This window comes from Aricia agestis, chromosome 4 (genome assembly GCF_905147365.1).
Source record: "Aricia agestis chromosome 4, ilAriAges1.1, whole genome shotgun sequence".
NCBI lineage: Eukaryota > Metazoa > Arthropoda > Insecta > Lepidoptera > Lycaenidae > Aricia > Aricia agestis.
Genome location: NC_056409.1, coordinates 20,771,469 through 20,785,649, shown reverse-complemented (window position 1 = coordinate 20,785,649; position 14,181 = coordinate 20,771,469). Strand labels below are relative to the sequence as shown.

Here is a 14,181-nt window from a genome sequence, read left to right as displayed (position 1 = left end):
ACCAAAAATATGAAGATTAGGCGTTTCCTTACGCCTAGTCTACTCTTTCTCCTTTTTAAGAATTTTCAATCAGGTCAGGGTATCCTGACAATAGTTCAATTTTTTTACCTTCCCAAAAAAGAGCATTTACGCCACTGAAGAACTTTTCATTTCAAAAATGTGGTTTAATGAAGGCTTACGTGAATTACCTGCTCTTGTAACATTCGCTCATTCTACTTGACCTACATCGGCAAAGTGTCGGACATTTATCACGGGTTCCGCACTCAACACCAGTGAGGGCGATGGAAACTGATTTACGTGGAAAAATGCATCTGAAAACACATCAGATTGTTAATGTATTTGATTTTGTTGCTGTCATTTCAAGAATTAAAGGTTATCTGCCCAGTTGCGTAAAATATTTAATAGGCTAATAGTTAGTTTTAAGTTTTACCTGTTTTAGTATGGATATTAATACAACCTAAAACCCAAAACTTTTCAAAGACTCACTAACATAGAACTTTTTAAAAGATTTAATTAAAATTCACTTAATTGGAGCGATAAAGTTCGCAAACAAAAAACGGTTTAAAGTCGAGAACTGTAAAATCTAGACGGGTGATATCTCGCCAGTGACCACATTAATTATGCCGAATGGCTCATTAAGGCATAAGCTGCACGGTTTTAGCAAGATTTGGGCCAAGGAAAGCTTAAGCCGTAATCGTTTAACACACAATGCCAGTTTCTTATTGGCTTTTAAGCTCAATACCGATTTCAGTATTGATCTTTGAACTGCGGGCAATTACTGGCAAATGCTTTTAATGGCAATTAGGAATGTTTTTGTCAATAAAAAAGTAATAAAAAAATAAATTTATATCCATAATAAGTGTGTTGTTCATTTTATTTGTAAGAATCACTTGAACCGAGTAATGTCTGGACAATACCAGTTTAAGTACCTGTAATATCTTCTTTTTAGGCAACATAATATAGGCACTCTCGGAATCTCCACATCAATCTGAGTTATATTTATATAATAGTGTGAACACAAAACAAAGTCATATTTGAGACTCATGGATGGCAGTACGTGTTAAAGTTATAGCTCCCCTTAAGCGACCCTTTTACTCAGCACTCTTCGGCCACTTAAATTGCCACTGCACTTGTAGGACAGCACTTGACTCGTTATTCTAAGCCGTTACGGCACTTGCAGAACCCTCCATACTTTTTATAAAATAAGGGCGCAAACGAGTAAACGGTTCACTTGATAGAAAGCAACTACCGTCGCCCATGGACACTCGTAACATCAGAAGAGCTGCAGGTGCGGTTCTCTTGAAGGTTTGCAGGTCGTATTGGTCCGGAAATACTACTGGTGACAGTTTATTCCCGAGTTTAACAGTTTACTTGGCACATATCTTATACTCAGGCCTTGTTCCAGGTGTCGCGCGGCCGTCTCCCGATGCCGACGTTCTCGCCGCGCGCCGTGCTGATGTACAGCGCGGCGGTGGGCGGCGAGGGGGTCGCGCTGCAGCTGCGCGAGGCCACGCCGGCCGAGATCGACGAGCGGCTCATCTGCCACGAGCCCGACCTGCTCGCTGATCTCTTCCACGCCGCCGTTGATATCGGTAAGATCTTGTATGATGTCATGTCAATAAAACATAATATTTTAGCCACAGAAGCGCAACGTTAACGCAGCGTTCTTGCGACGCAGTCTACGAGTGTTAACAGGTGAACCCCTGCCGCTTCGTCTTGGGTATGCTGTCCGTCCTTCGTACATCGTCACAAAGTTGCGGCGACACAGAACATTATAATAATAATAATATCTATGGACGCTTCACACCACGTCAGTCTGGCCCCGTGCTAAGCACCTGAAGGACTTGTGTTACAGGTACCAGATAACGGAAATATATTTTTAATACTTTTATACTATATCTACATAATACATATATTTAAGATTTTTATTATATCATACACATACCTATTTAATACACATCCAGACCCGGGAACATTGAAAACTTTTTGTTCCGTCGGCGGGATTCGAACCTGCGACCCCCGGCTTGAGCTGCCACACACTCAACCAATTGAGCCACAGAGGTCGTCAGACTACTAGTCTAGAATGTGAAACGACGGAATATTTCAGTAGTCTCGTTATGCTGGCTGGCATCAGGCATAATAATATTATATTATACTATGGTCTACGTGGTATCATAAGACTCATGCGCGCTCTAGGCGTCGAATTATATAAAGCTGCGCATTTGTTTAAATCTACTTCTTTTATGAGGTCATCGGGCCATACGCACTATTTAATAAGTTGGCTAACTTGCTAATACAATGAATATGATTATGAATAGAAACCTACTTATAGGCATCTAGCAGACCATTTTGTCTCTCTACCTTCAGTAAAAACATCCTCTGTGATACAAGTGACTTCATAAAGTACTTCATTAAATCTTAACCCTCACGCAATATTTGCCTAATTTGCGCGTATAATATTGAGGCGTGTGCCACACGGGAGGCGTGCTCGACGTACATTGGCATTCAGTTGTCGCCGAGCCCGAGTTGTTTTATTACAGCGCGGGGATCACAGGCATTTCACTTGGCTCGCGGCTCCGCTCCGGTATTTTGAATTTCAAATATCGAGTTCTGAATTCAAAACTTGCACCGTCGTTCTGGACGAGCTTTTATTTTCCGACGATTATTTTTATTGTCCTTTTGCGTTGCGACGTCCTTTTAACAGATGTATGACAGCTCAAAATTCAATCTACCTCTTTTAGTACTTATTGTTCGGCCGTGGTGAATATGAACATGGGGGACTCAGGTGCTTGTTTGCAGCTTTAATAATGAAAATTGGTGATATATTTGATTTTACTTTGAATTTTTAAACATCATTTGTATTAGCATTTAATAATTATGCACTTAAAATGTAATATTATTGTCATTTTAAACATCAACAATTTTGGCTAAAACACACAACACTAAAACAGACGCTACAAAGCTAATATAATAATCTTAATTGGTGGTATATTATGTAGTTGACTAAACCGTAATAACCGTCAAGTTTTGAAAAAATCTTAAACGAAATATTAATCTGTTTGAGTTTGTCATTACTTCAGATATATATGTATAGTACTTCAGATAGATAATGTAGAGTAAGTGAGGCAACAAAAGGTTTCCAAGTCAGCGAGCGGTTGGCGGCGGGCGGCGAGCGCCGATGGCTACACATCAACTTTACGAAATTCCCAACTCGCCTCGTTTCCGCTTAAAAATGCAAACTCATGCAAACGAGCTTGAAAGGCCCCTAATTGAATTAGATCTCCTCAAGCAGTGATGAAATATTCCGCGTCGTTATTGGACACAAATTGGAGGGAGCCAACTGTTGAGCATCTTTGCCGTTCTATTTACTTTATATGATATTTCTTCACAAAGCTACTAGCTTTAGTCTCCGATCTCCATTTTTGTGTTCTACTGCACTCGGGAAATCTGCAAGCTCTTTTAGTCTCGACCGGGATAACTTAATGAAATACTTTGTGCTCCGTCCGCCGGCGGTATTCGTACAGAGTGCAGTCTCAGACCTCACTGAGGGGGCTCCGTCCGTGACTTTTAAGTAAACATATGAGAATTTCATTAAGGCCGCCCTTAGGGAGTATTTAATTAACATACATACTGTTCATTATCCCTCCGCGCTGACACGCGGGCTCGTTACAACATCGCAAATTGAAAACGGACCCCCGGGACGCCGCACTTATCACCACCGATCAATTTTTAAACGCGATTTTAAATTATCCGTCGGATAACTTTAACCGGGGTTAAAATTATATGCGGAATAATTCATCGGTTAAATTTAATTTGAACCGGACAACATAATTCGGTTTATCTTTGACTGCAATTTATTGGCAGAGTCGCTCGCTCTATCGCTCGTCGTAATGGGAAACAAGAACTGTAATGCACGGGGAATGCAAAAATATATTTATAACTCACTAGGTAAAAGCCGAGTAAACGGAACGTAAAAATTAAAAAAACTTCACAAAATATGTTAAAATTATAACGATAAGAACACACATTAAAAATGAATCCACGAAAAAATGATAAAATAATATATTGTTTCAGAGGAGCTCTCTGAAATATGAATTGTCACTTTATGAATTGTTTTTTGAGGACGGAATGAGGGTGTGAGCTCACAAAATGGCGCCGTAAGAGAAAAAAGTGGGAGCTTTTCTAAAGCTCTACACCGCGAGTTTTAAAGCTTATTGTTTGACCAGATTTTAAATTTTTGTTCCATTTGTCTGCGCTAGGCCAAACCTGGTTCAGGATTGCTTTTTAGTCTTATGTTTTATACCTAACCCATTCAAAATACTTGTTGTTTTACCGGTATGTTTGAATCACAACTAAAAAGAACTGTTTTCGAAGAAAGACATTTTAACGTAAAATTTATGCATATTTTGTAGTCATTTAAATTAAAACTGGGGCTCCAAATTAATTAAAGCACTTAAGATAATTAGCAAGTCTAAAATCTTGTATGCCGCTACTGGGCTCGGAGAAGCTAAAGATTTAAATGGGCTGTTAAAAGCTCGGATGAAAAATATTTTGATTAACGACGGAGTAAAAAGACGGCAAACACTTAGAATTAGTTTTAAATGCATTTCGCAGTTGATTATCGCAGAGAAGACTCGAACGGCCATCAGACGAGATTGCTACAAGAAATTTCTATTAAAAACAAATTATAAAATGCACTCGGCATCTAAGTCTTTTTGTTTGTTCTATCTGACGTATCTCGCGAATTCTTTTACATTAATTAAGCCGGGGGAAGCATTCAAAGAAACTCATTTTTGTAGAATTTGCGAAATGTTTTTCTACGTTACGTTCTGTGCAGTCGAGTCGATGTGATTCTCGTAATTAGAATTATAACGTTTTTGAGGATAATAAGTCTTCTTCGAAAACGCTCAGCTAAACGCTTTGAGAATTTGTGAACGTAAAAAATGTTCTAAGTGATAATAGAAGTTTAAAACTTAAGAACTCCAAACACTTTAATAAGAATACTATTTCAATTTGTTCTGTTAATGTACCCTACCCTCCCCTAATTCCTTCCCATCCCTACCCTCCCCTATTACCCTATTGCCTCTTAAAAGGCCGGAAACTCACCACCGGCAGCTCTTCTGATGCTGCGAGTGTCCATGGGCGACGGAAGTTGCTTTCCATCAGGTGACCCGTTTGCTCGTTTGCCCCCTTATTTCATAAAAAAAAATGAATATTTAAGACTATATTAATTTTATAACCACAAATTATGTAACTTAAATAGTGATGAATGATTTCCTACTAAATAGTAGACCTATTTTTTCTACAGAGCGTTGGCAATAAAAAATAAAAGAGAGTAAGTATCGATAATGTAGTAGCGAAAAACTTTCGTCAGAGTCTCGCCGAGCCCAAAACAATAATTCTGCGAAGTATCCGAGAGTTTTTCATAAAACGCAAACTAAGGAGTGGATTTCGGCGAATCTTGGCGGCCATAAAGTTACAAATGTAGACGAAATTGTACTGAACCCGCCTTAGAGTTGCTGAAACGCTGTACAATGGTGTCTATTTACTTACTGTCATTTAATTAAGCTGAACAAACGGAGGGAATCGACGCGGGTAGCCTCCTTGATAAGTAATTAATGTTGACCGTTCACTTCGATCGTATATACTTTTCCCCGTCTTAAATATTTGATTCCACTAATTGAATAGTTTAGTTATCGCTCGCCGATACCGACTAATGTACGGATTACAGACTCTTCAGACTAACCGTTTCGGTTCTTTTAAGGCCCTAATGTCTGTTAAGTCTGTTAAAGACGCTTAATACATATATTTTCTATTATGCAATTAAAAATTAATTAATATGTCTAAAAAAATAATTAATAACTAATAAAATAAACTTTATCTGTTTATAAGTGATATATAAACATATAAAGTTTAATGGTTATATCTTTATATGATAAAGATATCCGTATGTAGATTCTCCACGTTGCTCCAGGATAGACCAATATAATATGCGATTACGATCATAGTATATCTATGTGTATGATTGACCCAAAGACTTCTATTTAAACTCAGTTTAAATAGAAGTTTTTGGATTGACCATGATCAACTTTAATTGTACTATCAGAGAAGTTGATTCCTAGGCAGATTTGGTCGCGTTAAGTCAAACCCTCCTGACCGTTGACAGCTAACATTGAATTGACATAAGCCGATCATATGACGTAGGTCCGTCAACAGCCTAGCAAGATGTAACAAAACTAAGTGATAATACTTAAGGGTGTGTATGAGTCCCGGGCTATTTTGAGTTTACTGTGAAAGTAGCAGCGCTGAAAGTATAACTTTCTTTTAAACTTTTGTACGGGAAAACTCCTGACGCTCGGGCGCTTGCCCATACAAATCACAAAAAAATTACTCTTTCAGCGCTGCTACTTTCACAGTAAACTCAATATAAAGGACACATACAAACGCTAAAGTATTATCACTTAGTTTAGTTACACCCTGTACAAAACTTCAGAATCATATTTCCTATTACAGGACAACGTGGAGAGGGGCCATTTTAAAGGCATTATAAAGGGTTGTTTATGAGCTTTGGTGTGAAATAGCTTATTACGCATCGAAGCTCTTATTGAGCTTGCGGGTTTTCCAAAAGTTTTCGTAACACGTGGTCACGTGTTATAGAATTTCATCCTTTACGTTTAGGAAAAGGTTAAGCGGCTTATAACTTACACTATATACGTTGTTTTCTATACTAATTATAAAGAGTAAAAGTTTGTTTGTATTGAATAGACTCAAAAACTACTGAATTGATTTCTCATCGAGATCTAAATACGCTGGAGATATTAAAGTGCCCAAATGTGTGCGCAATACACACTACACAGGGTGCACTCTCTATTCCATCACTCTCCCCCATCAGGTACGGCTAACCGATACGACCGGTGAGAGAACTGGCGAAGGACTGACTGCTATGCATGCCCACGCTTTGCGTCTACGCATGGATCGACTTTCTTAAAACAGCGAAACCAAGTTCACGGGGTCAGCTAGTATAATAATATATTATATACCGTAAACGTACAAATTGCGCTAAAAACAATTAACGTCATTTTAAGCATAGTGATTATTATAATTAACACTAGTTATGAAAGTTAAGAGAAAATAATAATAACTCAAAAAAGTGCGGTCACACGGATAACCAGTTTTCTCCACCAAAACTATCTAAACTCTAAAGGTTGCTAATAAAAAATATGTGTGTTACACACACTAAGATCTCGTATACGGTAATCTGCAAGGTGATACACATTTCAGAAGGCGAGCACGAGGGTCTGACGGCACTGCTGGGCGCCGCGTCCCCCGACCTGGCGCTCGCCTCCGACGCCTCCGACAGCCTACCGCTGCCTGATGACCACGGTAAGTGGAACCTCTAGACCTCTCTAAGCCCGGAAACAGCAAGGCCTTAGGGACCATCGAAAAGTACGTCAAACGATTTTCATTATTTTTAAACCCGGTGGGGTTTTAAACCTTGTCACAGGTGGCCACATTTGTGAGACCCCTCCCTCCATAGTGTGACATCACATTCACAAATTTAATATTACACTGGCGGTTCGTAGCGGAATGCTTGCGCGGCCGGCGGCGGCGGTCGAGATGAAAAGCTGCTTGATCGCGGTGTACCTGTGTAAGAAGCGAATTTGTGTAAGATATATAGTCACCATGCCATCGCCGCGATCGCAAACTATAATGCTCTTCGTATAATGGCTATTTACAACAAATTACTAGTTACCTATTAAAAAAATTAAAAATTTGGTAAAAAAAAAATATCATGTTAGGCAATTATTTTCCTGTAACGGAAAATCTACCGCCACAGTCTGAATTCGTATCGCTCTATGTTTTCTAAAAACGAAATACTGAAACTAATAGAACAGGAACACCTCGCTTGGTCGGAATATATTATTCTATCCCACGAAAATTCTACATTTAGTCAGCTAAAAACAGGTAAAAAAAATACCATGTTAGGCAATTATTTTCCTGTAACGGAAAATCTACCGCCACAGTCTGAATTCGTATCGCTCTATGTTTTCTAAAAACGAAATACCGAAACTAATAGAATAGGAACATCTCGCTCGGTCGGAATATATTATTCTATCCCACGAAAATTCAACATTTAGCTGATTTAAAAAATACATTTATTATATCTTTTAAGATGATCAACATCTAAGAAACACAATGTTCCAAACAATAAAACGGTGTAACCCAATTAGGGCTCCACCTGCGCGGGCCGCACTCCGCCTTTGAAACTGTACACGTGACAGATGATACACCGGGCCGTGCCATTTGTGGAACATGGCAGGTGGAATGTACTACGCGATATACGGCCATTTTACAATTTGCTGATTTCCAACTTGGCGATTTACAACTTGGCGGTTCATTGTTGCAAGACAACTTTAGCATGTCTCTTGAGCTCGCTGATATCAATGGGATTTCTAGGTTAGGTTAAAAAATAGTAGCTTGTTTAAACTTAATTTTTTTCATTATTATTATTATTAGCCTACAGTGTCCCACTGCTGGGCAAAGGCCTCTCCTCTTTCTTTCCTTCTTTCCAATGTTCATTTTTACATAGTTTCAGAAATTAATAGTGTAGGTACTTTACTTTATTTAGTACGAGGTATGTCCCCAGTCGACAATGGCTGTAAAACACTAGACTCCAGATTTTATATGTCACAAACGGCCGTACGAGCGTTGAATATGTAGTACGTCACATATTTTATTTACGTATGCTCAGTTTAATGTGAATCATAACGTGAATAATACATATTGAACGTGTACTCCACAATGTAGTTTTGTGATCAGATTTTGTGTAAAATAATAAATAGAGAGGAAGCATTTTTGTTGATTACCAAATTAATTATATTTTAATGACAAACTTTATACCAATACAGTTCGTTAATCAAAAACTACTATAACGTATTAGCATAACTAGCTATTTGACCGAGCTTTGCTCGGTATTCAATAAAACACGAATAAAATGACATTTTCTAAAAATGATTCCTAGCTAGATCGATTTACCGCCACCGAAACCCCCTATATACTAAATTTAATGAAAATCGTTGTAGCGTCGGCTCGGAGTCGTCCGAGATTCTAATTATATATACAAGAATTGCCCATATAAAGATATAAGACTAGCTATTTGACCGAGCTTTGCTCGGTTCTTATTCGATAAAACACGAATTAAATGACATTTTCTAAAAATAATTCCTAGCTAGATCGATTTATCGCCCCCGAAACCCCCTATACAGGATGTAACAAAAACAAGTGATAATACTTTAGGGTGTGTACGTGTTCCTTGTAGAGAGTTCACTGTGAAAGTGGCAGCGCTGAAAGACCAAAAATTTTTTTCACTTTTGTATGGGGAAACTCGTGACGCACGGGCCCTTGCCCATACAAAAGTGAAAAAAAAATGTTCGTCTTTCAGAGCTGCTACTTTCACAGTGAATTTAATTTCATGAAAACCATTGGAGCCGATTCCGAGTTTCCAATTATATATATACAAGAATTGCTCGTTTAAAGATATAAGATATAGCTACTCAATCAAAAGTTCAAATCAAAAATCAAATGGCTACTCAGACACGGTAAAGTATTTTTGCACAAAGCCGTAAAAATTGCGGGTACGACCTTAAAACACTCAAAACCGAAATTCTTAGTTAAGTCATGAAAAGAGCTATTAAAATACTTTAAAATATAAAAAAAAGAGAATTCTTAAAAGATTATATTCAAAACGTCAGGCCTCAACAAAGAGATTAACGTAAAAATTGTGCGAACATCAAACGAAAATAAAATACAGACTCCACTCTCACCAAGACCGCCCATAAAATTTACCAAAATAATGTTGGATAAAGAAACGAGTCTGAATTATTCCACGAGTTACTATCGCACTTATGGCCGGTTTCTAAGGTTATTGACAGCAGTTTATCTTTTCAAAAGCGTCGTTGATTGGTTTGACGTTAGCTTATCAAGCTACTGAATGGGAACTTTGTTAGTAACCGGACATTAATATTTTTGTTTGCCTGACGAAATCAGAGAAGTGCACATGAGGACGTATATGACGTATATAGAAAAGTGAAATGAATTTTGTGTACCAAAGAGACCTAAAAATGAACGGGCAAAGAGTGAACGAGTACATGTACGTTATTGCTAGATACAGAGCATATTATGTGCCAATAACCCTCTCCAGTTTCGTCAAGCCATCTTAAATTTTTGCACGTTACCAACGTTTAGAAATAATTTCTCACAACGAAGTTAATAAAATACTTAACTTATGAACCACACGAAGCAAATATTACGTTTTCCAATGAATATAGAATTTCGTCTCTAAATGAAGTTGCGACCAAAGTTAGCGCTCAATATACTTAATTGAATTAGATATACCTGGGACATACATGTTACATACATAATATGCTGGAGAGTGGAGACGTTATCTTAGTGAAAGGACTCTAAATATAACTTGACTAATTAGCAAAGTGCATTTGCTCTGCGTCCCGCCATCACTATTCATTACTTACATAACTTAGTCAACCTTCCTATATGTAACCTAAACTATATCAAAATGGCTGCCTTTGATGGCATTTATAAACTCACCTAATGAATGTTCATCTCATAATTATTATAGGTATTTAAAAATTCCTCGCCAAATTTGTGTTTAGTTTGTTTTGAGTTTTGATCAATGACCACGTCCTTAAAATTATTAGTTTGATATAATTTTAAGTATCAGACGATGTAAACATAAAGAAAAACTGTATTGTTAAATATTAACAATGAATCTATAAATAAAGTAGGTAAAAAATATAAGCAATTTTTAAGCGAAGACACTTCTTTGTCGTCTATTAAATCACTCTCAGAAGAATACTGTCGAAGTTATAGAAAGTCTCGGGTTTTTTTGTCACGACTCACGCTTCAGGACTTATTAAAATTGCCAACGTTGGCGTGATTTGTTCCATTGTGTTAAAAAGTAATTATTAAGCGTAAATTGAACAATTTACGTTGAATTTTATCAAATTATATTTCGTATTTTTATCGTCTTCGCCGACATAATATCGAATTACCTTATACTTATACGTGGGAGAGCCATGCTTCGGCACGAATGGGCCGGCTCGACCGGATAAATACCACGTTCTCACAGAAAACCGGCGTGAAACAGCGCTTGCGCTGTGTTTCGCCGAGTGAGTGAGTTTACCGGAGGCCCAATCCCCTAACCCCTACCCTATTCCCTTCCCTACCCTCAACTATTCCCTTCCTTTCCCTTCCCTACCCTCCCCTATTACCCTATTCCCTCTTAAAAGGCCGGCAACGCACTTGCAGCTCTTCTAATGCTGCGAGTGTCCATGAGCGACGGAAGTTGCTTTCCATCAGGTGACCCGTTTGCTCGTTTGCCCCCTTTTTTCATAAAAAAAAAAAATACTTCAGAATTTTTTGAGCTACTGTTTTAAAGTTGTAATTTACTAATAGAAAACAAATAAATGCATTTGGTTAATTAATAATAATAATAGCTCCCACGCCGGTTTCGGTGACGGTGGCCGGATTCATTGAAACCAGGCCAGCTACGCAGGAGTAATTTTATAGTGCCCAAGTGTGTGCGCAGTACACAAGAGCACTATCTATTCCTTTACTCTCATAACCCAATGGGACGGAAGACCGACACGACTGGCGAGAGATCAGGCGCAGGACCGACTTTTTACATGCCCATCCGACGCATGGATCATCTTACTTGTCAGACAATCAGGTGATCAGCCTGCATTGTTCTAACCAAACTTGGAAATAACATGTTTCCAACGCGGGAATCGAACCCACGACCTCCGAGGCAAGAGCCGCACTCTGTACCACTAGACCACGGAGGCGTTAATTAAGTATGTCCAACGGCCAACTATTTAATCAACGTTACAATCCGAAAATTTTGTAAAATAGTGCAAACTTAACGAATAGGTATGCAATCTATTCACAGAATTGTCTGATGTAATATTGTTTCAATAGGGCCATCGTCACATAAAGTCCTCTCAACGTTATCTATTGACCTTTTTGTCTAGAAACTAGTTAAGTGTGACAAAGTGTAGATCATCGTGATGGAACTGTCTAACACCGGGGTGAAAAATGATCATTCGCCTGTGGTACACCCGTATCATAACTTTTCCGCTTCCCGATTTGTCAATAATCTCTCCAAATATTTTATGAGCGCGACCCTGTCAGTTGTCAGTCATTCCCACAATTACCAACTTTGGGGAACTTAGAAAGATTTGTTGTTGTTTACTGTGACTTTTCTTTTTCGTTATTTTTCGCGATAAAACGAAAAAAAAGTGTGGCAATTAAGGAATGCCGTGGTAAAGCTATTGCATAGCATTTTTTATGAACTTATGCAATTATAATTCGCATACGTCTAGTCGCACGCACACAAACATCGTACCGAAATCTGCCGAACTGAAACGACGTAAGACGATGCACGGATTTCAACGCCGCACCGCTATGCCGGTCGGAGTGGCACCCCCCACTCCGACCGGCACAGCGGTGGTGGTAGGTTTATTTTCGTTACGGAATTTCTTGATTCGGTTGCCGCGCTCAAAACACGCGATTAAAGCTATGTCGTAGCTTAAAAATACTGAAGTAAATATCTTTTATAGTTTACAACGTCACATGCACATAGTTTACACTTATCGCTAGAACAAATAAATCAAAATGTGCAGTGAACGCAGTACATTTTCCGGCATTTTCATAATAAGCCGCAGCGGCGTTGCAGCTATGTGTCACTAGTGAGCGACGTGCACAGCCCCGCCTGTGACGGCTGCAGCGCCGGGCTAAAACAGCTACATAATACATTATATTTATTGATAAACTAGGTAGGATGAGCGCTCACTTGAGACGTAATAGAACATTGCAAATAAATAATAATGGCTGTGTAGGCAACGGAACTGTCTTAAAACTAAACGGGCTGGCTAATCGTAGGACAGATTTATGATAGGGCTCAATACAACTAGGGGCCAAATATGCGCTGATTTTTTTAAATAAAATAGGGGGCAAACCAGTCACGTGATGGGCAGCAACTACCTTCGCCCATGGACACTCGCCATATCAGAAGAGCTGCAGATGCGTTGCCGGCCTTTTAAGATAGAAAACGCTCTCTTGTTGAAGATTTGCAGGTCGTATTGGTCCGAAAATACTGCTGGCGATAGTTCGTTCCAGAGTTTTACTCTACCCGTCACAAAGTTTAAGAAAACCGAACGGTGGAAAACTAAACTGCCACTTATCAAGTTGATTAGGATGGTATACTAGTTTCTTGTGGATGTGTAGGCAACGTAACTGTCTTAAAACTGATACGGCTAATCGTAGGATAGATTTATGATGACTTGTGACTTGTCTTTCTGAGGTAAAACTGACTCAATACGAGTACAACTAGGAGCAAATCTGCGCTGATCAGCGTTGCTAGACGTCCCGATTTTGGCAGGGCGTCCCGATTTTTACATCAAAATTAAATGTCCCGCGCGGGACAGGCTCAGTCCCTTTTCGGGGAAAGCCTGAACGTACTGTTACATCCCTAGTTAGTTAGTACATTCCGTTTAATAAGCATTTCTATTATTCCTCGATATTTTTCCGTTTGCGTTGCAGTTTTCGTTTAGTATTCATTCTACTTCAATTTATCGTGCAGTTAGATTCTGGAAGCCGGGCAAGTAACGTGTGGGAAGTCATAGCTTAAATGTAACTAATTTAATTTTGGGTTAATAAATTAGTTTAGGGTGAACTTTTGGGTTTTTTTTTAAAAACTGACTTAGAGGGTGCTGCAAAACAAATTGGTGTCAGAAGTGTGCAGTAATTTGATCCCGTAAAAAGTCTAGGAAAATTAGACCAGGGATCACGAACCCGTGGCACCCGTGTTTTAAAGTTTTTGGTCGACGGTAAGACTCCGCCTCCGAAGGCGCGAGCCCGCACCACGTTTTTGGACGACAGTAAGCCTCCGCACCTCTGCGCGAGCCTGCTCCAACCGGTTCACACACTCGGACGACGGTCAGCCTCAGGCCCTAGCCTGAGCCCGCTCCAGCTACAACCCCACGAGGACTTCGGTCTGCCCCAGCAGTTTCAACAGCGGTGCTGTGCTGTCTGAGCCGCTCCAGTCTAACTCGCCAGGGCCACATCATCGGCCCCCAGCTCCGGGTAAAGCGTAGCCTCTGCACG

The 14,181-nt window shown here is 39.2% G+C and overlaps 1 protein-coding gene across 4 annotated transcripts in view; it reads left to right on the top strand.

Moving 5' to 3' along the window:
• The window catches only part of LOC121726239 (flocculation protein FLO11), a 257,477-nt gene that overhangs the window by 168,022 nt on the left and 75,274 nt on the right, over positions 1-14,181 (top strand). For 3 of the 4 annotated variants that reach the window (XM_042113496.1, XM_042113495.1, XM_042113498.1), the window contains 2 exons: positions 1,406-1,592; positions 7,282-7,383. In XM_042113496.1, the coding sequence (XP_041969430.1) occupies positions 1,406-1,592; positions 7,282-7,383 (289 nt within the window). The remainder of the gene's footprint in view (positions 1-1,405; positions 1,593-7,281; positions 7,384-14,181) is intronic. The other variant, XM_042113497.1, reaches the window with a different exon arrangement.